The sequence below is a fragment of the Budorcas taxicolor genome, chromosome 10, assembly GCF_023091745.1.
Source record: "Budorcas taxicolor isolate Tak-1 chromosome 10, Takin1.1, whole genome shotgun sequence".
NCBI lineage: Eukaryota > Metazoa > Chordata > Mammalia > Artiodactyla > Bovidae > Budorcas > Budorcas taxicolor.
In genome coordinates this window covers 34692514-34717834 of record NC_068919.1, presented here as the reverse complement: position 1 = coordinate 34717834, position 25321 = coordinate 34692514, and the positions used below count along the sequence as shown (strand labels likewise).

General features: G+C 35.7%; 1 protein-coding gene across 1 annotated transcript in view; it reads right to left on the bottom strand.

Moving 5' to 3' along the window:
• KNL1 (kinetochore scaffold 1) overlaps positions 1-25321 on the bottom strand; it is a 54596-nt gene that overhangs the window by 11358 nt on the left and 17917 nt on the right. The window contains exons 7-16 of the mRNA XM_052647049.1: positions 25051-25088; positions 22798-22850; positions 16780-21876; positions 15032-15170; positions 14572-14639; positions 13711-13809; positions 5585-5700; positions 3420-3510; positions 2483-2599; positions 1391-1478 (exon numbers count right to left, since the gene is read on the bottom strand). Coding sequence (XP_052503009.1) covers positions 1391-1478; positions 2483-2599; positions 3420-3510; positions 5585-5700; positions 13711-13809; positions 14572-14639; positions 15032-15170; positions 16780-21876; positions 22798-22850; positions 25051-25088 — 5906 coding nt within the window. The remainder of the gene's footprint in view (positions 1-1390; positions 1479-2482; positions 2600-3419; positions 3511-5584; positions 5701-13710; positions 13810-14571; positions 14640-15031; positions 15171-16779; positions 21877-22797; positions 22851-25050; positions 25089-25321) is intronic.

Below are 25321 nucleotides of genomic sequence, written 5' to 3'. Positions count from 1 at the left end.
TGTCAGAACTGAATAGTGACAGAACAGTGACAGAACTGAACATAATGAATACTGTCCTTTATAATTATTAATCCTGCAGCAATGTAAAGGTTGGACTGGAAAGAGACAGAATGAAATTAAGAGCGTAGAAAGATTAGTTAGAAGATCTGAAATAGCACGTCAGAATTAATGATAGTGTTAATGGGAGCAGGGAAGAGTATAGAAGATACTGAAGCAGATATAATAGGATTTGATAAGAGAAACTCAAAGACAATAAAAGTTATGAGCCTTTTACAATCTGTAAGAATGGTGACACTGTTAATACAAATGAGAAGTATCACAGACAACAAATTTTTAGATATTATTTTGAAAATGGAAGACAATAACTTCCATTTTTTCACATACTGTTTAAAGTGCTTAAAGGACACTTTTGTTGAAAGGTTCAGCAAGAAGCTGGAAATGTTAAGTCTGGAACTGAAGAGAAGAGAAAGATGCCCTCATGCAAAATGGTTACAAGTCACTTGAAGGCAAAAATCTAGGACATCCCGGGTGGTCCAGTGGATAAGATTCCAAGCTTCCAATGCACGGGGCTCAGGTTCCATCCCTGGTTGGGGAACCAAGATGCCACATACCGTAACTAAGCCTGCATGCCACAACAAGAGAAGCCGGCACACAGCAGTGAAGACCCACAGCAGCCTAAATAAATAAACATTTAAAAATGGGCAAAAATCTGTGTATATATTTTTCCTGACACTAAGCGCAGTATCTGGCAGTAGTAGGTGCTGAACAAATGCTGGATGAATTTAACTGAATTTGGGAATCACTCATATAAACATAATTGTTAAGGCAAATGAAAGCATTAGGGGAGAAAATATAGAAATGAATAGATGAATGCTACACAAGGGCTTAGTTAGATAAGGGACAACAGAGGAGCTAAAAGAAACAGCAGAAAAGAATAGTATCAAGATAGAGCAATACCATAGAGTTCAGGGACAAGAACGCTTCAGGAAGAAAAGAAGAATCAGCAGTGTCAAATACTGAAAGAGATTTAGATGGCTAAGGACTGAGAGCGACCAAATTTGATGATTATGTGAAATTTTGTGATCTTTGAAAAAGCGGTTTCAAGATAAAACTAACAAGTCGGGATAATGAGAGACCAAACTGAAAGGATAAATAAGTTCATTTATTAAAAAACAACACAAGATTACGGTCTAAGTTATGAAGAGTTTTCCAAAGAGACTTATTATTTTGGGTATCTCTTGATTATATGAATGACCACAGTAAAGGAGTTGCTCTAATTTAATGTCTCAAGCTGCTAAATACCAGGCTTCAGCATAGTGTTACTAGCAAAGTAGGGAAGGATTTAGATACAATTAAATTTTCTTTTGGAAAAGTATTCAAGATATTTTACCGATTTCCACCTCGGTGAGACAGTTATCAATCTTCTTAAGTATATTGTCCATCTCATTTATCCTTTTATGAAGTTTCTCTCTCTCACTCTAAACACACAATATCATAGATTGTCAAGTTAAACCTCAAAACAAAACATTATAACATTATGAACAGTTCAAACTGCTAACATAACTGCTACGTCTGATTTATGATCAAGCAAATCTTTTTGTTTGTTTGTTGTTATTTTCATTTTGGCTGTGCAGTGCAGCATGCGGGATCTTGGTTTCCAACCATGGACTGAACTATTCCCCGTGCAGTGGAAGTGCAGTCTTAACCACTGGATCACCAGGGAAGTCCCATGAACAGGCAAATCTGAAAGATCGAAACTTCTAGTCCTGTCTTAAAAAAAGTTTTTTAAACATACATAACAGATTAATATTAATTCATATTTTATATTTATTCTATATTTCTATGTAATATATATAACTTAGAGTTTATAAAAATGATCTATGGTCAAATAAATTTGGGAAACACTGATCAAATAGAATTATAGCATTTTTTCTTTTTAGACCAAAAAAAAAAAATTTCTGACCTTAGACTTTAATATGCTAGCTATTATATTTCGTCAAAAGGGCATCACTGTATGTAACACTTCCCAGACTTATTTGCCAATGAAAAGTTTTTTTATGTAGGACCTTTCTTCAAGGATGACCATTTTGGAAAATGCTATTTTTTTAAAAAATACATGCATACACATGCATAGCTGAGTATGGACTATGAGAAGATAATACCAGAGCAAAGTCCTTAGCAAAGGAAGATCATAATTCTATATTGTTTTATTTCAATATATATAATTTGAGATGAGACATACACCCCTATTAGTAAATGTATTCTAGAATTACTCAAGATGCCAGGATTTACTATATTCTAGAATTCCTCAAGATGCCAGGATTTACTACTTTTCTTAAACTGACCCTCACTTCTTAAGAATAATTTTAAGTTTTTGCCCAACTCTCATTCACATGTCTCCTAAGGAACATTCTTCATATCCCACAATCACTATAAAGTAATTTTAATAGATATTTCTAAGCTCTTCACGGTCTCAAATTACCTGAGCTGACTGCACCAGCTTGCTGTATAGAGCCACTTTTCCTTGGTGAGTAAAGACTTTAGTCATCTTGGTAAAACGTGATTTTATTTTGTTCAAGTAAATTCCAAAGGCCTTCAGCTGTAAAGTCAAAGATTACACTGCATTAAAACAAACGAGTTAGAAAAGGCAAATGGTCTGGGAAGACTGGTTCAGCTGCTACGTGCTAAGATTTGCCCATCCTAGACTATGATTCCTAAGGCTTCTTATTTGCAAATTTAATTTCACTTAATAGTTTAAGTCCAGAACCAAAGATTTCAACTTTAATTCCAGTTGAATAATTCCAGTACAAAATTCATTTATATTACAAATTAGAAAATGACAGGTTCTTTAGTTAATAAAACTTCAATAAGGGCAAATATAAAATGAGTTGCTTATTTAATCAATTAAAGTCTATCTCTTCCCTACCTAAATCTAAGTGAAAAGCAAACAAGAAGGGAACTCTAAATTTCAAATGTATTTCATATATTAAATTGATCATGTAAGAAATGTACGATTCTATACTAATAATCATTCATATATAATAAAATCTTACTGACATATTATACCTGAGAAGTAAACTAAAGAACTCACCACTAATTATCAAGTGTGAGTGTGTGTTTGTGTGTGAGTGCTTAGTCGCTCAGTTGTGTCCTACTCTTTGTGACCCCATGGACTGTAGCCCTCCAGGTTCCTCTGCCCATGGAGACTGTCCAGGCAAGAATACTAGAATGGGTTGCCATGCTCTCCTCCAGGGGATCTTCCCGACCCAGGAACTGAAGTGAGGTCTCCTGCATGGCAGATAGATTCTTTACCAGCTGAGCTACCAGTGAAGTTCAATTATCAAGTAACAGGTACTAATTTCACAATAAACATTGTAATGACTATACTGATTCCCATTCAGAAAATGAGACAAAAGTACCTCCTCATCAGAGCAGTGTTTCATTTTTTCCCACAGGTTCCTATTTATATCAGTTAACAGTTTATCTTGGTTCAGTGCAGAAAGCTTTAATCTAAATAGAGAAAAGTTAATTAGCAGAGTTCAGAAGTCAACCCGAATGATTCAATTTAGATCTACAGGCATACTTAATTTTTCCTAGTTCTTTTCTACATAAAGAGGGGAATTCACTCAGGAATAGTGGCCAGTCTGACTATTTCAACACTTGTAGAACAGTTCAAGAATGTTATGATTCAAAAAAAATTTCCCTCCCAAATAGAATTCTCATCTCAATGCAGCAACTTGTTCCAAAATGAAAATACTGTTTTGGTCAAGAAGCTTATTTGGTTAATGAATACACTGTTCAATAAAGTTCTTGGTGAAATGAAAAATATGTCTTTTATTTTTACTTAAAACCAAACAAACTTTTTGGTCAACTCAATATGTTGCTTATAAAGAATCCTTTAAGGGCTTGTGAATGCATAATTGTTGCAAAGTTGTAGCTATTAAGTTAAAGTTTCCAATTCCGTTCAGCATTAATAAAAGTAGCAAGGTTACCTTGTTAATAAGTATAGGGAATAAATTTTTATCAGAGTTAGAAGATATTATAAACAGGCATATAGGTACAAAATCAAATAGTAGAGCACATCTAAACAAACTTCTCATTCTATGCAATGAATCTATTTTATTCAAAATAAAACATTCTTAGACAAATCCTGAGACACCCAGCTCTTAAATAACATGAAGGTAAGAAACTTATCTTGTTCAGGGATGAACCCCAGGATTTAGTACTGCGCCGGGCACTCAGTAGGTGCTCAATACTTCATTCAATGAACAAGCCAGAAACCGGCAAATCTGCAGTACCATAATTTAACAGCATCTTAACTTTCTAGTTTTAGAACTATGAAAAGTGAAAGTGAAAGTCGCTCAGTTGTGTCCGACTCTTAGCAACCTCATGGAGTATTCAGTCCGTGGAATTCTCCAGGCCACAATACTGGAGTGGGTAGCCTTTCCCTTCTCCAGAGGATCTTTCCAACCCAGGGATCGAACCCAGGTCTCCTGCATTGCAGGTGGATTCTTTACCAGCTGAGACACAAGGGAAGCCCTTTAAAACTATAATTCCCTTTATTTATTGAGGTAACATTGGTTTAAGACACTGGTTTAAAACACTGGTTATATGTTTCATGTGTACATTATATTTTGACATCTATGTACACTACAGTGTGTTTACCACCAAAAGTTTTAAAACTACATGATTCTTAAAAGATTACTTCATTTCTTTTCTGTTTGTTAGACTGGTTCAAATTCAGTTTGACAGTTCTAGATAAGTATGATATAAACACTGCCTTGAGTTGCAAGGTTTGGTTTACCTGTGAAAATCTAAATATACCTAATTTGTAAATTAGTCTGCTGCATCTACTAACACCAAACCACTGAGCTACAGTCTTGATTAAAATCATGTTCTTTTATAAATGCAAGCTAAGAGCAAATGTGATAAAACTATAAACCCAAAGGCAATCTTACTTTTAGGCACTATATAAATCTCTAAAGGGTACTATCTTCTTCTTTTAAACGTGCTATTTTGGAATTTATGATATCATAATCTAATAATTATTGCTTATAAGGACCTTTGTTGTCATTGTTTAGTCACCAAGTTATGTTCAACTCTTTTGTGACCCCATGGCTATAGCCTGCCAGGCTCCTTTGTCCATCGAATTTTCCAGGAAAGGATACTGGAGCGGGTTGCCATTTCCTTCTCCAGGGGATCTTCCCCACCCAGGGATTAAACCTGAATCTCCTGCTTGGTAGGTGGATTCTTTACCACTGAGCCACCTGGGAATCCCTATTAAGGACATACTCTTTGCTGAGAATGACATGCAAACTTCTTATATATACTACTTCTACACTACTAAGTAGGTATTATTATCCTCAACTGATGAATGTGAAAATGAAGGTTAAATACCTTACATAAGTAGCCAAGAGTTGAACTTCCATCTGACTACAAAACTGAAATTCTTTCCCATATACTATATTACACTGCCAATTAATACGGTCAGCTTTTCTTATGCCAGTGTTATTCTAATCAAAATCTTGTCACACAGATTATTCACCCATCCAACAAAACACACAAAAGAGGGAAACTTTCATACTCTTCAATCTTCCGGCAAAGAGCTTCACAATCTTCTTTATAAATCTGTATCTTGGGTCGATAAACATATTGACTTAACATCAGGTCTTCCAGAGTAGGTGATGTGTTTACAGTAAACTGAAAAAAAAAAAAAAAAAAAATCACTTAAAACTGGTATTTGAGGACCAAACCACGTGCAAGGACTGTTAAGAGTCTCAAACAGTGCTTGAGACGTGAGTGCTTACTTTTACAAGTTCTACAAAGGAAAAATGGAAAACTTTAAATTCATATACCTAGTAAGCTACAGTTGGAATTTGAAATAAAGTCTCTGACAACAAAGTCCATTTCCCACAGATGTTTAGAGGAACTGTGGAAGTTCCACACATAGGCTTATAAGTGATTTGAAAATGTTTATGCATTTGTATAAACACCTCAGTAAACTTGCGTGGGAGAGAGAAATGGTTATACATTGTTTTTTTAATTCATTTTTTAATTGAAGGATAATTGCTTTGCAGAACTTTGTTTTTGGTCAAACCTCAATATGAATCAGCCATGGGTATACATATATCCCTCCCTTTTGAACCTCTCTTCCATCTCCCGCCCTACCCCACCCCTCTAGATTGATACAGAGACCCTGTTTGAGTTTTACACATTGTTTTAAAACTATCAATATCTGAAAATTCAAACTTATAAAAAACCTCTTTATTGAAAGAAAAAAAAAAAGATGCCAGTTTCCAAGATTATTCTTTTCTATTCTCATTCACTAGCCCTGATCCTTACTTCTATCCCAGGTTGAACTCAGACTTTTCTGGCATACATAAAATGAAGCAGTAAAAATCTGGTTATTTTTAAAAATGTATTATAATATCTTTTGGACATTTTTTAAATGTCTTATAGCTCTAACCCAATGACTTTCTGATGTCCCTAATGCAGTGTTGGAAAAACCAAGTTAGCCTATTACATATAAAATCCAAAGAAAACACTACAAATGTCCATTATTCACAGGCAGTATGGCACAGAATAGGTCATTTTAGCATTCTAGGTTTTGGCCTCATCTATAATATGGGTACAGTATTGACCAACCTCTTAAGATCAAAGTAAAAGTTTTTTAAAAAGGTACCAAAGCTCAGGGCCTGCTAAATAATCTAACAAACTTTAGTTTCCTCTCAATCTCTCCTTTCAGTTGATAAATTAAAAGGAAATACAAATGAGGTTTTAATTTCATTTCTCTATCTGTAACTAGTTTTCTAACATGTTGTCAAAGTGTAAAAAGGTGCTAAAGGCAATGATTACTGATGATGACTCTCTTTCTTAAAAAGTAGTTTTAAACCTCTATACTTCTCAAAGAAATCAGGCCTCCTTGGGAAAATGGCTGACTGTCTTTCATATAGGAGCCAAATACTTGATAAAGTATTTGGACATAATATGGAAAAATGAAGAAAATCACAATATCACTACTTTACAACTCCTCTAATAAATTGCTAGATCTATATAATGATAACTTAATGGTGATCATCACCAGACATTAACTCCTGATGGAAGGACAAGTATAAAGTAAACTTGGAAAACAAAAACATGTCATCTGATAAAGCCTCTGCCGATATACAGAAAAAACAAAGGACAGAAGGACACGTTAAAACGAAAGTTAGGGTATGCATAATGGGCAAAACACATACTTAGCAGAGTATGGAAAAATCTGGTTTCCTCCAAAAAAAAAAAAAAAAAAAAAAAGAGGGAGAGAGAAGGGAGATGGGGGGAGAGAGGGTTATTGAAGGGGGCTTTATACTTTAAAAGATAATTAAGAAAGCTATCAATCTCATTTGGGTTGCAGTTTAACAAACTGGAAAATAATGCAGACAATCAGGGAAATATAATACTGACTGAATAATTAGTCACTTAAAGATAAGATTATCATATTTGGACATAGTTTAAAGAATCCTCATCTTTTCAGGGATATACACTGAAATACAGATAAATTGATGATACCTGGGATTTCCTTCAAAATAACCAGATGGGGAGGTAGGGAAATATAGAGACAAGGGTTGATAATTTTTTTTTCAAGTCTTTATTGAATTTGTTACAACATTGCTTCTGTTTTATGTTTTTGTTTGGCCCTGAGGCACGTGGGATCTTAGCTCCCCAATGAGGGAACAAACTTGTATTCCCTGCATTGGAAGGCGAAGTCTTAACCACTGGACTGCCAGGAAGTCCCATAAGTTTATAATTTTTGAAGTTTGGTGATAGATACATGAGAAGTTCATTAAACTATTATCTACTTTTGTATATGTTTGAAAATTCCTATAACAGCTCAATTTTTTTTCTTTAAAGAGTAAGGTTTCTCTTGAACCTTCATAACCACAAAGTGAAACACAGGAAGGACTATGTTCCCAGAGATTCACCAGGAATGCCAAATGCAAAGGATATCAGGCTTATGCACTGTGGATACAACTGAATGCAACTGCCATTGCTGTAATGCAATACATGGGTTAAACTACTGCTCCTTGTGTCCAGGACTACATGCACAAGTCACTCCCTTCCCTTGCCTTATCTATTTTGATTAAGTGCCCAATTTATGCACTATCAGCTCTTAGATATTTCAGGCCTGGTAAGGGTACCTGCAATAGTTCCACAACTGCACTGAAAGGGAATATTTGGTATGAAACATTCCTTGGGCATGCAGAAGGTCATGGGGCACTAACATAGAATCTTTTTTTTTTTCCTCAGTTTTATTGAGATATAACTGACATATAGCACTGTGTAAGTTTAAGATTCACAGCATAATGATTTGACTTACATACATCATGAAATGATTATCACAAGTTTAATGAATATCTATCACATGGAACAATAGACATAGAACCATCCAAATAGGGAACCAGTACATCAAGGCTGTATACTGTTACCCAACTAATTTAACTTATATGCAGAGTACATCATGTGAAATGCCGGGCTGGATGAAGCACAAGCTGGAATTAAGATTGCAGGGAGAAATATCAATAACCTCATTTATACAGATGACCACCCTTATCGCAGAAAGTGAAGAACTAAAGAGCCTCTTGATGAAGGTGAAAGAGGAGAGTGAAAAAGCTGGCTTAGAACTCAACATTCAGAAAACTAAGATCATGGCATCTGAGCCCATCACTTCATGGCAAATAGATGAGGAAATAATGGAAACAGTGAGAGATTTTTTAGGGGGGGCGGTGCTCCAAAATCACTGTAGATGGTGACTACAGCCATGAAATTAAAAGACACTTGTTTCTTGGAAGAAAAGCTATGACCAACCTAGACAGCATATTAAAAAGCAAAGACATTACTTTGCCAACAAAAGTCTGTCTAGTCAAACCTATGGTTTTTCCAGTAGTCATGTATGGATGTAAGAGTTGGACTGTAAAGAAAGCTGAACGGAAAAGAATTGATGCTTTTGAACTACGGTGTTGGAGAATACTCTTGAAAGTCCCTTGGACTGTAAGCAGATCCAACCAGTCCATCCTAGAGGAAATCAGTCCTGAATATTCATTGGAAGGACTGATGCTGAAGCTGAAACTCCAATACTTTGGCCACCTGAGGCAAAGAACTGACTCATTAAAAAAGACCCTGATGCTTCGAAAGACTGAAGTGGGGAGGAGAAGGGGATGACAGAGGATGAGACAGTTGAATGGCATCACCAACTGGATAGACTTGAGTTTGAGTAAGCTCCAGGAGTTGGTGATGGGCAGGGAAGTCTGTTGTCCCTGTGTTGCAAAGAGTCGGACATGACTGAGTGAATGAAATGACTGAATGATCACCTCATACAGATACAAAATTAAAGAAATAGAAAAAAATTTTCCTCGTGATGAGAACTCATAGGATTTGCTCTCTTAACAACTTTCATATACAAAATACAACTGTGTTAACTGTATTTATCATGTTGTACTTTACATCCCTAGTGCTTATTTATCTTATAACTGGAAGTTTGTACCTTTTGACTGCCTTGATCCAATTTCCCCTCTCCTCATCCCCACCTCTGGTAAACCACAAATCTGACCTCATTTTTTGAGTTTGTTTTTAAAATATAACTGACCTACAATACTATGTTACTAGTTCTTCTTACACAATATAGCAATATGGTATCTCTACATATTATCTTTAGCTGGTGCTACCAGCTGAACTCCTGCAACTGCACACACACATGGGTGCCAAACATACATCTCCCTGTCTGCCTCAAGAATGCCTCCCTAGTTCCAGCCTAAAGGAGACTCATGGTCATCTAAATCCTGTAACAGATGCCCATAGTTGTGAACGTCCTTTTCCACAGCCCATACATTACCCATTTCTTTGGCCCTTCTCTACTTTGGGATTTTTTCTTAACTACTTTTTTTGGTTGCACCACATAGCATGTGTAATCTTAGTTCCCCAACCAGAGATGGAACCTGTGCCTCCTGCACTGGAAGCATGGAGTCTTAAATACTGGACTGCCAGGGAAGTCCCTACTGTGGGATTTTTAAATTTCTTTCCTGCTATAGCATGAACTCTTCTTACTATCTTTTTTTAAAATTTACTGAAGTACAGTTGATTTGTCTTACCCTCTTGATGGTTCTTTCCCAGATATATTTCCCTAACACTGCCTTTCCTGACCTCTACAAAGCCTGAGACCAAACGGGAAGAGTCATACTAATTCATACTAATATTCCCTTGATTCATGCCTCAAAGATTAGCTTCCCAGATATCCTCCACTCTTCCACCCTGCCAGCAGCCTTTCTGTTCCTATGCTTCCCCTTTGCTTTCTCTGGCCCCTGGTACTGTTTCTGCATTTCCCAAGACTCTAGATACATACCTAGATACCTTTCTATTTCCCATCTGCAGCTGAGGCAAGGGGATTCTACAGGGAAGGGACACTATTATGGTGATGAGAATAATGAGGTTGGGGACCCAAAAGATGCATGAGTATTTTTCTCCTTTCTATCTTTGATTTACTTTTCACCTTTAGATATCAATCCTCCTGTAATTGATTTCTTTCTAAACAGCTTTATTGAGATTTAATTTACACACCATATTATTCACTAGGTATGCAACTAAATGATTTATAAAATATATTCACAAGGTTGTGCAACATCATCACCAGCTAATTTTAGAGCACTTTCATTCCTCTAAAAGAAACCTTGTACCCATTAGCTGTCATTCCTTTCTCCTCCACCCCTATCTTAGCCTCAAGTAACCACTAATCAGTTCACTTTTTGGCTATTATGAATAATGTTCATGTACCAGTTTTTGTGTAGAGGTACATATTCAATTCTCTTAGGTAAATACCTAGAATTGGAATTGGTGGATCATATAATAGTTCTGTTTAACTTTTTGAGGAAACATCCAGCTCTTCCAAAGTGGCTACACCATTTTACAAGTCTACCAGCAATGTATGAAAATTCCAGCCTCTTCACATCCTTGCCAGCACTTGTTATTTTGTCTTTCTGGCTACCGGCATCCTAGTGGCTGTGAAGTGGTAACTTATTTTAATTTGTACTTCCTTTATCACTATTTTGCTAATTGTCCATTCGCATATCTTCTTTGGAGAAACGTCTATTCTGATCCTTTGATATTTTTTAATCGGGTTATCTTTTTTTAAAAAAAAATTCTTTTTATTTATTTGGCTGCACTGGGTCTTAGCTGCAGCACATGGGTTTTAGTCCCCTGATCACGGATTTAACCCAGGCCCCCTGAGTTGGGAGCACTGAGCCTTAGCCACTGGACCACCAGAGAAGTCCCCAATTGGGTTATTTTTTTGAATTGTAAGAGTTCTTTAAATATTCTGGATACAAGGCTAAGTTGTATGATTTGCAAATGTTTTCTCCTGTTCTGTGGGTTGTATTTGCCGTTTCTTAATGGTATCATTTGCAGCATACAAGTTTTAAATTTTGATGAAGTCCAATTTTTAATTTTGGCACTTGTGCTTTGGTGTTGTATAGGACTGATTTTTTAATGTATAATGTGAAGTATGGATCAAGGTTCATTTTTTTCCTGTAGATAACCAACTGATTCAACACCATTTATAGGAAAGGCCACTATTCTACAGTGGCATCTTTGTGATAAACCAGACAGTCATAAATGTGTGGGTCTATTCTTTAAAAGTTAGAAGTCATCTAGTCCTAGTGACAATTTTAATGGTAAACTGCAAACTAAAAATTTCATTGGTGGGAATTTCCTGGTTGTCCAGTGGTTAGGACTCCTCACTTTCATGGCAAAGGGTTTGAGTTCAATCCCTAGTCAGGGAACTAAGATCCTGCAAGTCAGGTGGTGTAGCCAAAACAAATATTCAATGGTAGTTAATGACAGTTATCCAGTTCTTGGGTTAATTTTGGTAATTTGTATTTTTCTAAAAAATCATCTAGGTCTTAAAAATTGTCATCACAGTTGAAGGATTAAAAAAAATTCTTTTAATCTTTCCTTTAATCTGTGGATGCGTCTTTCTCAATTACATGTATTTTAGCTTTCTCTCTCCCCCTTTGTTTTAGATTTATTTTTTGGTGGTGGTGTGTTTTTGCTGCTGCACACAGGTTTTCTCTAGTTGTTGAGTATGGGCTTCTCATTGCAGTGGCTTCCTTCTCTTGTTGGAAAGCACGGGCTCAAGGTTAATGGGCTTCAGTAGTTGCAGTACATGGGCTCAGCAGTTATGATTCATGGGCTCTTAAGTACTGGCTAGAGTAGTGCATAGCAGAGTAGCTGCATCGCAGGGGCTCCGTTGCCCTGAGGCACATGGGATTTTCCCAGACCAGGGATTGAACCGGTGTCCACTGCATTGCAAGGGGGATTCTTACACACTGGACCACAGGGAGAAGCCTTCCTTTGACTTAATTAAGCTCTTTAAGAGTTTTTAAATCCTTTTCAAAGTACCAGTTTTTATTTTATTAGCTGCATTGCACTAATAAATGAAGCACTAAGTGCTTCATTTTAGCTCTCTGACAAGAGATGGAACCCAAACCCTTGGCAGAGAGCACACAGAGTCCTAACCACTGGACTACCAGGGAATTTCCCCAAAATACCAATTTTTAGATCTGTTATCTTTTCTACTAGTTTTTATTTTCTAGTTTATTAATTTTCTATTTACCCGAATTCTGTCTTCCTACCTTTTTTACGGATGTCATTTTATTGTTCATTTTCCAATTCCTTAAAGTATTAAAGTCCTTTAGTTTTAGATTCTCTTCTATAACAGTGATATCTAAGGCTTTTAATTTCCTGCTAAGTGTATGTTCCGTTGTATATCCCATAGATTGTTCTCCTTTGCTTTCTAAATAGTTTTGCTTTACTCTTTGATATGAATTATCTAGAAATGTGTTTCTTAATTTCCAAGATGTTTGTGTTTTTAATAGTTCTAATTTTATTGGATTAAGATCAGATGATATCTATGAAATCTCCATTTTTCAATTTCTCATGTTTTTCTTTGTGATCAAGGGCATACCTAATTTTTGCAAATGTTGAACAGACTTAAGTTAAACAAAATACTATGTAATTTTATATGTAAATGATATGAGTTTTCTATTAATCTTTTAAACTAAGCCTCTTGGTTATATTATTAAATTTATTTATTTTAATTGGAGGTTAATTACTTTACAATATTGTATTGGTTTTGCCATACATCAACATGAATCTGCCACAGGTATACACGTGTTCCCCATCCTGAATCCCTCTTCCTCCTCCCTCCCCGTTGGTTGCATTATTTAAATATTCTATGATTTCAAATATTTTTGATATTGAAAAATGTTTATTAAAACCTCTGCTGTGGGAGGGGGGTTCATGTTTGGGATCGCATGTACACCCGTAGTGGATTCATGTCAATGTATGGCAAAACCAATACAGTATTGTGAAGTAAAATAAAGTAAAAAAAAAATAAAACCTCTGCTATACTTGGGTTTTTATAATAATGGGGGAAAGCATATGTTCAGGAAAAAGTATAAAAAACAAAACAGATGGCAAGAAATGAAAAAAAACCCTCCACTTTTTCAAAATTTGTGTTTTTAAAAAATAAATTTTTATGCTAACCCCAAATGTACCTTCTATAGCAAAATTTTCCTTAGATTCTTTTTTTGTTCTTTAATAAACACTTGCTTGATATAGTTTAGTAAACAATTACAGTATATTTTAACTGAGATGACTATTTTGCCAAGAAATTGTACTTACTTTGGCTGGAAGATTGCTCTGTCTGGGTTTCTGTATCAGAATGTGGACCTGAAGAAGTATAAAGAACTCCTTTATTGTTATTCTTCCATCTCTGAGTTTCTGAGGAAAGAAAAATAGTTTGCATGACCATTCAAGGTAAAACTTGACCACTGCTCAAACTTTGACCACTGCTCAAAGTTTGTATGAGCAATTTTGACTAGAACCACCTCCTTTGTTTCTATATAGCTTAAAGTACTTTGCATATTTGTGTAGATATTATTCTGATGTAGGCTATACACAAGCAGATTTCATCTAATATTATTTAAGTTTATTCAGTAATAGTAAAATTGGGGGAAAAAACAACAAAATGTAGGCCTTCCAATTGTGATTCTACTCCACATAATTGCCATGTCCTGTCCTTAACAACAACAAAAAAAAACCACTGGTCTTCTGCATATTTGAAATATTTCATAATTCAAAAAAATTAAACGAGAGAAAACAAAATGAGGAAATCTGTTGCATTTGAGAAATAGGGGCTTCCCTGGTGGCTCAGGTAAAGAATCCTACTAATGCAGGAGACACAGGTTTGATCCCCGATCTGAGACGATCCCACATGCTGCAAAGCAACTAAGCCACGTGCCACAACTAATGAGCCTGTGCTCTACAGCCCACAAACCGCAACTACTGAGTCCACGTGCCACAACTACTGAAGCCTGCGCTCCTCAACAAAAGAGGCCGCCACAATGAGAAGCCCGTGCACCACAACCAGGGAGGAGCCCCTGCTTGCCACAACTAGAAAAAAGCCTGCACAAAGCAAAGATGACCCAGCACAGCCAAAATAGTATATAAATTATCAAAAAGAAATGAGAAATACTTTCATACCTCCTTCAAGCTCTCTTCACAAACGGTATCTCTGAGAAACTGTGATTCTATTTGACTACCAAGGTGTGCTAAAAGTAAAGCAAATTCAAGTGATGAACAAGTTAAATCGTAAACTTAATTTTATTGTTCAGGTCTATGTGTGGTTCATGCTCTTGAAGCTATCTGCTAGGATCCTTCTGGGAAGACAGTCATTTGTAGGGTAAAGTATATTAGTTTTAAGGCTCCATATATATTTTTCTACTAATTTTAAGCTTCTTAAGAAAATCACTCTTGTAATATAACACTTCTCAATTTATTAAAACAACTAAGAATTAAAAATAAACTAAATATTATTTTACTTATCAACTATTTATAACTCCCAAAAAGCTTATACAAATTTCTAATATCTCCTGAACTGAAATACATGTATTATTAGTCAAGTAACAAATGATTTCTTATTTAGCCTTCATTAAAATCTTACTGCTTAAGTCCAGAGAGGTCCCATCAGCCTTGATTGAATCCAGAGAACTGCTACAACTAGATGGAGTTCTGCTCAGGCTTTTTATCAATACACTGTTAGCATTTTTATCCATATCTCCTTCAGCACGGAGATTAGCAATCTGAAATCATCAATAAAGGAACATCATAAGAGTAATGTTATGACACTATTAATTATAATGACTAAATGCTGAATGCCAAGAGAAATACTTCTAACATAAAATTTATCTGTAATCATATAAAATACTTTAGTAAAGAATTAGAATAAGTAACAAGCAGCTTTAGAAGTTCAAAGTAATTTTATTTAAAAATATAATGAAATAACATTATGCATTATACTATGTAAGAAAATTGTTTCTCAGTGGTATCTAGGTTATAACCAGATCCTGCTGCTGCTTCTGCTGCTGCTAAGTTGCGTCCGACTCTGTGCGACCCCATAGACGGAAGCCCACCAGGCTCCTCTGTCCCTGGGATTCTCCAGGCAAGAACACTGGAGTGGGTTGCTATTTCCTTCTCCAATGCATGAAAGTGAAAAGTGAAAGTGAAGTCACTCAGTCATGTCCGACTCTTAGCGACCCCATGGACTGTAGCCTATGAGGCTCCTCCGTCCATGGGATTTCCCAGGCAAGAGTACTGGAGTGGGGTGCCATTGCCTTCTCTGTAACCAGATCCTATGAGCTACCAAATGTTGACCTATCCAGTTATTCATCTACTAGACACCAGGGTCAGGGCTACCACACTGTAGAAAACAGAAGAGAATACTGACTATACAAGATAGCCCTGTCTAGAGTACAGAGAAAAAATTTATTTCAAGGCTTTAGTATTTCTTTCCCCAGATGACCAAGACTCCTTTGGCTGAAGTCAAATAAGTCACATGGTCCTGGTTTTACCATTTTAACTATTTTACTTTACAGACTTAAGTGTCATTTTCCTCTAACTGAAATCATCTTCTAAGCTTACTTACAAACTTCTTAACAGAATTTAAACTTTGTTTCTATGAACCTATGATACTTTCTAATTTTTATTTTTCCACTTATAAAACTCAGTTTAAATGACAAGCCCATGAATACTGGAGTGGGTAGCCTATCCCTCCTCCAGGGAATATTCCTGACTCAGGAATCGAATTGGGGCCTCCTGCATTGCAGGAGGATTCTTTACCAGCTGAGCTACCAGGGAAGCCTGTATTCCCCAAGTTATCCGAATCAGTGTTTTTAAATAAACACAAAATCTTACTTCACTTTGAGGTACTGGGTTTGATCTAGCCATTCTCCCATCCTTGAGAGAAATGGACTCTCAGCTTCTACGTATTTTCATTAGTCAAGAAAATTCAGTCCATCTTTTCTTTATGCAGTCTGCATAATAAATCTTTTTACCCTTCAAACATTTTAACACTGAAGATGACTTATCAAACTCCATGTACCCTGCCTAGAGATTTTTATATGCAAAGTCACAATGACAAATCACTAGAAATGACAGAATATTTAGAATTACACAATCAATATTAATTTTTTCTACTTCCCATTTCATTTTTTGTGACCATTTGTCACTTCAAACTGTTTAAGTCTACCTGCTAGTCAATTAATTTCAAGATTTTATACAGGAATATTTCTCCATGCCTATAACTGGAAATAATCAATTCCTGCTTACCTAACAGTAAAATTAAAATCCAAGAATACTCATAATTTAAAAGAAGACAATCAAGAACATTTCTTAGTTCAAGACAGGGCTTACCTCCTGATCTTTTCCAGTATCACTAAACCCAATTTCATTTTTTCTGATTTTTTTCTCATTCTGAATATCATCATCATCATCTTGTACCCAGGTTCTTTTTTGGCTATTGCAGGTTTCTTCCATTTCATTTTCAGACGGTGAAGTCTCTCTTGGGTATGTCTCAGTCAAAGCCTTTTCCTCAGTATCTAAGCTGATAGAGTCTGAGGAATTAATCTCACCAGGATATATCGGGAGATTTTCCTCATTTATATATTGAGATGGACTTAAGTTCAGTTTAGCTGTAACAATTCCAAAGCCTGAATCCTTATTGGAAACCGGCTGAGTTTCTAAGTGATTTAAATCAGTTGTGTCTGGTGGAACCTGCTTCAGAGCATCAATACCTGTGACACTACAATTTCTTTTGTTTGGCAATCTGGGCAAAAATATTCCCAAAGAACATCTCCTCATTTTATCTTTTACAGTTGTCATTAATGGCACAGAGGTGGTTTCAGCTCCCTTATGTGGAATGTTATTTTCTTCACCTCTATCATCTTTAACATTGCTAGTCACTATGTTAACATTACATGCTTCTGTAGCTTGCACTATACTCATATCACAGCGTACCTTATTTACTAATTCAAGTAACTGTTCTGGAGAAGGTGGTAAATGAACTGGTTGGAAATCTAAAATTTCTTCAGTTTTTCCATTTAAGTTATTCAGATTTGGCTTGACACTACTACAAGTTGCAACACTGGATGCAATTACAGGATCTGATGCTTCTCGAGGACGGATAAGAGTTTGAATAACTTGCTTAGTCAAGGATGAGTTACTGTGGAAATCTATAGCTGTATTACATTTAGCTGTTTGAATATTTTTCTTTGGTTCTTTTTTATAGGCTGCAGTAAACTGTTTCCCATTATAAAGCATTGTGGAATCGTTTTCACATGTGGGTTCAGAGGAATTTCCTCCAACAGTATTTAAATTATTTCCAGCTTTAGACAATATTCCTTCATCTTTATTGACACTATTCTGTCCTTGTTGAGGTAATGGAGGTAGTTGGGTTAATAGATGGTGCTGAGAAGCAACACAAACATCATCAACAAAGGTCTTCTTTAAACTGTGTTCTGCCTTATCAACAGAGGGCTCCACTTGATCCCTTGGAAGCTTAAAACACACTGGCTTTGAGTTAAGTTTAGTCATCTCCCCCGAATCTTCACCATATGCTAAAGTTTCATTTGATATTAGATTTGGGGGCTCCTTAATCAGATCTTGATCTTTTAGCACTTTTGGGGCACAATGTAACTGTCCTTGGGTATTGGTTTGAACAACTTTCTCCTTCTTTAACAAGCAAGGAGCAGAAAGAGGCAGTCCCTCAGATTTCAAATAATCATCACTGGCTGAATTGTTTGCACAAGGAAGATCATTTTGCACTGGGCAATGACTGGCTTTTAAATCTTCATCTTTATCACATAAGGACACGACATTCTTCTCCAAATTACCAAAAAAGGAGGTAACATTAGGTAAACAGGAATAATTATCACCAGATCCACAAAGAGCAGTTGCAAGACTGCCTGTAAAATCCACATTTCTTCTATCTGTACTATTTAACTGACAGCTTTCAATTTTGGGTTTTTCCAATGTACAGGCCTGGCCTACAACTTTCATGACTTCTTCATCCACTGAAGTGCTATGGAATTTGACATCTGTCTCACCTTGACCCCCAGACAATGTATTAGTAGGAACAAAGGGTATCACATTATGCTTTTGCTCACTGTGAAGAAAGATTTTGTTTTCTACAGCCAGTGCTTGTTTTTCAGTGACTTCTTGAATAGAATTACCATCCTGTGGAAAAGAAACACCCAAAGTTTTTCCTTTTGCTATTCCAAATGCAGGGCACTCTTGAAGTATTTTCTCCGTGGCTTGACAATCAATGAAAACAGTGTGGGACTTAGTAACTTCCAGATCACTGTGATTATCTACAAACATAACAGTTTTGTCTGTAGTCCTAGTGGTTATTTTATCTGGTGAGACAGGTTTATACTCTAAGGCGGTTGTGTGACTTCTGGTGATCTCCATGTCATCCTGTCCACACGTATACACAACAGTATTAGAAGTTCCTTCCAAAGGCACCAAACGGGAGTCCTCTCTATCGTCCAGGACACTTTTGTTATTTATTTCCACTGTACAACACTGGATGACATGCATATCATTTTTATCATTCTTTGAAAATGCATTGGTTGTGTCATTTTTGAGTCTAAGGCTTTTCCTTCTCTGATTTTTGCCTGATAGAGGTTCTTTCAGAAATATAGGCTTTTGTACATTTCTGTCATTTTCCCAAATGGTTGATTTAGACATTTCCATGTTATCATCAGCTATAAATGCTTCAGCTTTCTCTAAAGGACCATGATTAGACCATTTCTCTGGTAGTGTTAGCTGGCTGACTTTTGCGACTGAATGATCCCTTTTGACATTTTGTGGGAAAAAAACACTCTCCTCAGTAGAAGTAGGGGTCACTTTTAATTTTTCTAGGCTTTTTCTTTTGGATAGTTCAAAGTTAGGTCTGTCTGGAAGCACAGTTCTCTCCTTTGTTTGGCAGTCAATGAAAACAGTATGGGACTTTGTCATTTCCAGTTCATCATGATTATCTACAAACATTACAGTTTTGTCCACAGGCCTAGTAGTTGTTTTATCTGGTGAGACAGTTTTACATTCTATAGCAGTTGTGTGACTTCTGGTGACCTCCATGTCATCTTGCCCACATGCATACAAAACAGTGTTAGAATTTCCTGCCAAAGGCACCAAATGGGAATCATGTTCATCTATTAAAGGTCTATGATTTATTTCCACTGTACAACTCTTGGTGATATCCATATCATTCTCATTTCCCTCTGAAAATACAACAGTCTTATCAACTTTTAGTCTGCCAAGACTTTTTCTTCCACAAATTTTGACGTCTTGTTTTTCATTCAGAATTCCGGATTTCTGTACATTTTTGTCCTCCAACACATCCATGATACCATTAGAAATAAACACTCCCATTTTTTCTACAGGACTTTCATTACATTTTTCAACTTTTACAGCTTTCTGTCTGTTTACTGTTGACAACTGGCTATTAGTGTTTTCAAAATTAGTCTTACTTAGTTCTAGTACTTCAGAAGGACCAAATCCAGTAATGACAGTGTGACTCTTGGTTAGATCCATATTTTCTTCCTTCTCTGAACAAATAACTGTCTTGTCAGAACAGTGAGGAATGGGATTACCTAAACTTTTCCTTAGTGGCTCAGGCAGTTTAGAATTCTGGCCTAGTACAGATTTTACTGTTTGACTGTTAACAACACTATGATTTCTCATGGCAGGCCATCCTCTTGATGAAAATAGTGGCTTTGTAGTAGGCAACAAAGCTTTCTCACATGAAATTGTATTTCTGTTATTTCCCAGTGGTACCTGTTTGTCAAGATCTTCACGAGAGTATACTATATTATGTTTTGTTGCTACGTCCTGGTTAATATCAGGTGACTGAGGAGAATCTTTATCAAGAAAGGGTGAAATCTTCAAAACTTGACTTTTTTCTTTGTCCCATGTATTAGCTGGGATGGTCTTAAATATTATGTTTTGTTGTTGGGATAGGTCAATATGATCTTTGGTCATTTTTTCCCATTCATCTGAAAGGCTTTTGCTGTGAGAGTGAGATTTACTGGTATTCTCAGATGTCAGATTGTAAGATGCAAGAGGAAACTGACTTCCTAAATTAACTGTGTGACTTTTAGTCAAATCCATATCTTCATCCGTGAAGATTTCAGTCCTTTTGTCAGTCAATGAAATAAATAAAGGATTTTCTGGGCTCTGCTGTAATCTTTCCTGAGATACAAGAGGAACAGAGTGACAATTTACATTCATGTCCCAATTCTCTGACACAATTATGTGATTTTGGATCATCATTTCTTTTTCAGATACTGGTACAGTTGCTTTCTGTACATTTGTCTGAACTTGTTTAAAAATTTGATTATCTATTTTAACTGTGTGACTCCTGGTAATGTCCATGCTATCTTCTCCTGAATAAACAGTTTTTTCTCTAAGAGAGTTGCCATCTGGATTGGGATACATTTTAGAATAATTATTGTCATGCTTTACCAAATTTTTCTCCTCTCTCATACTTGAGTGACACTTGGTCAGTTCCATGCCATCGTTACAACTAGAATAGAAAAATGTCTTATCATCTTGAATAGCTGGACCAGAATATTTAGATTCTGGGATCACGGCCAATGGTCTGATATTCTGGTTGGTAGCCTGTGTGACTGTTTGAATTTCTGTCCCTGTAATACGACTTCTGATCATATGTATGTTACCTTCAGGGTTTAAGGAAAGGTCTTGGAAAGCATCATTTGGTTTATCCTTAAAGACTGTCTTCTGTTCTAGTGCTTTAGTTTCATAACATGTTGAAACATCCATCATGACATCCTGAGTTTGATTTTCTATTTCAGATAGATTATCTGCTGAAGGTAACTTCTGTACAGTGTGGCTAATTGTCAAGTCCATGAAATCATTGCCATAAACTGTAATATCATCACCTTTAAATTCCCTTAAGCTGGCCTCATTGGATGTGGGAACAAAAGCCTGAATATTGGTTGTATGACACTGGGTAAAATTCATTCCATCATCTTGTTCTCTAAAGAGTCTAGTCATATTACTGGTATTTTCATCTACACCAAGAGATACATGCATCTGATGTACAGAAGTGGTCTTATTTACTTCTTTGGAATGAACAGGCATCTCAGAATTTTCTTTATCAGGTCCTGCAAAAGGAAAAGCATTTGATTTTCCTATTTTCAATCTTTTTATGAAGTCATTGAAATTTATCTTCTTTTCTGAAGAAGTGTTTTGATCTACGGAAAAATGTAATTCTTTCTTCATTCTTGAATCTTCAGTGTGGAGTTTTAAGTTAGCCAGAAACGATGTAGTATCTATCTTGGTGGACTTTTCACTTTTGGTACAATTGAAAAGGCCTTTGGTAATCATCACAGTGTGACTTGCTGTCAGGTCCATCTGGTTTTCATCTGAAAAGATGACTGTTTGGTCATTTGCATGTTTCCTTTCATGGCTGTATTCTGTAACTGAAATCTACAGCAAAAGCAAAATATAAGAGATCAGATAAAGTGCAAACTTCCAAAAGGGTATTTTATAACATGTACTATATAGAAAGATTATATAAGCAATCCTAAATGATGGTTTCATGATACCTTGGTTTGCGTGAATCAATGGTGTGGTGAGCAGCATGTAACTTATTATTAAAATGTTTTTCTAAAGTCTATGAATACTTGCAGTTTTTGAAGGTTAATTATAATTAACCATTAATTATAAGGTTAATTATACACCCTCTAGAATGACTAAAAAATGAAAAGACTGACAATACCAAATGTAATTGAAATGAAAATTATATTAGATAGGTCATTCTCATTCTAAGTAAAAAAAAACTTAGAAGGAATAAGCGCATGATGGCTAAATCATAGTACACTCTAAGTTCTTGGGGGCTGAGTTTTCTTTGAATGCAGTGGTTTTACTTGTAAAGACATGGTCTAACTCTGCTACTCAAAGTATGGTCTATGGACCAGTGCATTACTATCACCTGGGAGAGACGTATAGAAGTTCAGGACCTATCCCAGATCTAGGGGATAAGAATCTATATTTTAACCAAATTCTTAGATTATTCATATGCCTCATAAAGTTTGAGAATTCCTGATATAATTAACATATTTCTGTATTATTTAAACTGGAAGTGATTTAACTATACTTAGTTAACTGCTAGATAGTGAAGGACAGAGAAGCCTGGTGTGCTGCAGTTCATGGGGTCGCAAAGTGTTGGACATGACGTAGCAACTGAACCACAAATTAACTGGAAAGGTAGGTAGCTTTCCCAGTCTATGTTGGTTCATTCCGGTAAGTAATTTCTAAATCATGTCATTAACATTAATTTTTTTGTGTTTTAAAAGTTTCGACTATCAAACAAAATTAAAATATGAAGGTATTTGAATGAACTCATACCTCTCTCTGGGGCATCTGGGTCTGAATGGGAGCACAAAGCAATGTGTTCATTCCTATTGAGTAAAAAGAAAAACTATAATCATGACAAAAGTATATATCACAAAGAGCCTGATTTTTCAATTCATAGGAGTTTCATCAGTTACAGGTATTTACTAAAGTTTTTTCAGTTACTAAGTCCTTTCTAAAGACTTAGGTATTAAATTTTACTGAGACTTTCAAACTGTCCCACTTTAGAAAAAGACAGATCAGTGATTACCGTATTCTCTGCATACTGAAATATTTTCAGAATGTGGTAGAAATTTTTAAAGGTGGGATTCTAAAGATGGAAAGTATGGATTAATTTTTTTCCTTCTTCACGTCTCCATTTTTATTTCCTGGATAGTAGAAGTTACACACTAAAGAGTACCAACTGCTAAGACTGAAATGTTAGGGTAACATTTTTATTTAAAAAAATGTATTTATTTGGCTCCACTGGGTCTTAGTAATGGCACACATGATCTTCGTTGCAGCCTGTGGGACCTAATTTCCTGACTAGAGATCAAACATGGGCCTCCTGCATTGCGAACATAGAGTCTTAGCCCCTGGAGCACCAAGGAAGTCTCTGTTAGGGTAAGATTTTGAGCATCTTTTATTCTATGCTAAGGAATCTAGATGTTCCCAGATGAGATGTGCATTTTATAAAAATAATTCAAGAGAAGAAAATAGATTCAAGAGAAGATGAACCAATGAGGAAGCTACTCTAATAGTTCAGATGTAACACTGTAGAGTTGAACTTGTGTTAGGGCAACAGACAGCAAGAATAGAAATAAGAGATTAGATTCAAGACACTTTAGAACTGAAATATAAAGTTTTGGGGGACAAACTGGACTTTGGAAACAAGGAAGTGACTGAAGATGCTATAATAAAACAAGAAATATATCTAAAAATACTTAGGTTTAAGACGAATCTTTAGAATATTTTCAATAGTTTATGGCAATCCTGACTGAATATAATGAAGTGATTATGGGCTTTTTACTAAAGCCTTATTTACATATCAAGCTTCCATTTTTGTCATTTAACAAATATTGATTCAGAACATATACGTGCTCCAAAACTCAACTATATGCCAAAGCACAAACAAGACAAAGTTTCTGGACTCAAAGAATTTCTAGATTAATAAAAGAGCCAAAAATAAATACCTAAAATACAATATGATAAATTCTATAATAGACTGAAAAATAGTATTTTGAGAGCACACATCAGAGTAACTAACTGCTTGGTTTGGATAATCGAGAAGGCTCAATTTAAGCCAGCACCACTTAATGTATGGTGTCAGTCTGTGAACTGCTTAATATCAATTAATTTAATATAAGGAGCTTGCAGCCACTATAAAATTCCTTTCATCCATAAAGCTTTACTAAGAAAAATAAAGTCACTAACTAAACAGTAGCTTACTACCATAGTGCAAGTTCCTTTCTTCTCATGGACTATAACAGTTGTGGACTGGCTACTTTGAATGGCACTTAAGCTAAGGGAAAAGCTAAGTTAAGTGAAAGATGAGAAGACTGTTAGACAAATTGGATTAGGAAGACCTCTTTAGGTACAGGAAACAGCATTTACAAATGGACACAGTCAGAAAAAAGACCATATGGGAAAATGCAAGTAGTTATTCATGGGCCAGAGCAAAATATGCCTGTAAAGGGCTGGAGATAAAGTTGGAGAAAAAGACAAGTGAAATTATAAAAGGCTTTCTAAGTTTATGCTAAGGAGTATGGGTTTTATCCTGTAAACAAAATAGTGTCTTTTGAAAAATTTTAGGATGGGAGGTAATACAGTAAGATTTCAAAATACATAGAATGAATTAGAAGGATAAGAAACTAAATACAATAGTCCAAGAAAGAATTCAAGTGAGGATTTGAATTCAAATACTGGGAGAAGGTACAGAGAATAAGTAACATATAGGCAAGATATTTCAAAGACAGAACTGAAAGGAATAGGGCCAAAAGGATATATGGAAAGAAGGAAAAGTTAAAAAACGACTCAATTCCTGACTTTAGTGAGTGACTGTGAATGGGAGTTCAACATAGAAACAAGGAATAGCAGGTTTGAGAGAAATATCAGTAAGCTTGTTAAATTTTAAATTAAAGAGCTTATGTAAAGATCAATACTTCCTCTACATTTTTTGTTCACGGTACTCTTAAATATTACTTTTTAAGGAATCTAGATGAAGAGAAAAACACATGATAAGAAGAAAAGTATTCTGATCCTACTCACCAGTTATCTCACAGTAGTTATCTTCTGGATTCTTATTCCTAAAAATTAATAAGTAATTTAAAAATCTATGCTCCAGACAATTACCAAGAATCCCAACAGTTGAAAGAGGAGGGGAGGTGAAATGTTTTCACAGGATGACTGGCAGTAAACTCCAAAGACATCTTTTAAAAAAAGACTCATCTAATAAATGGGCTTCCCAGGTAGATCAGTGGTAAAGAATAAGCCTGCCAATGTAGGAGATGCCCCTGGAGAACTGGGTTTGATCCCTGGG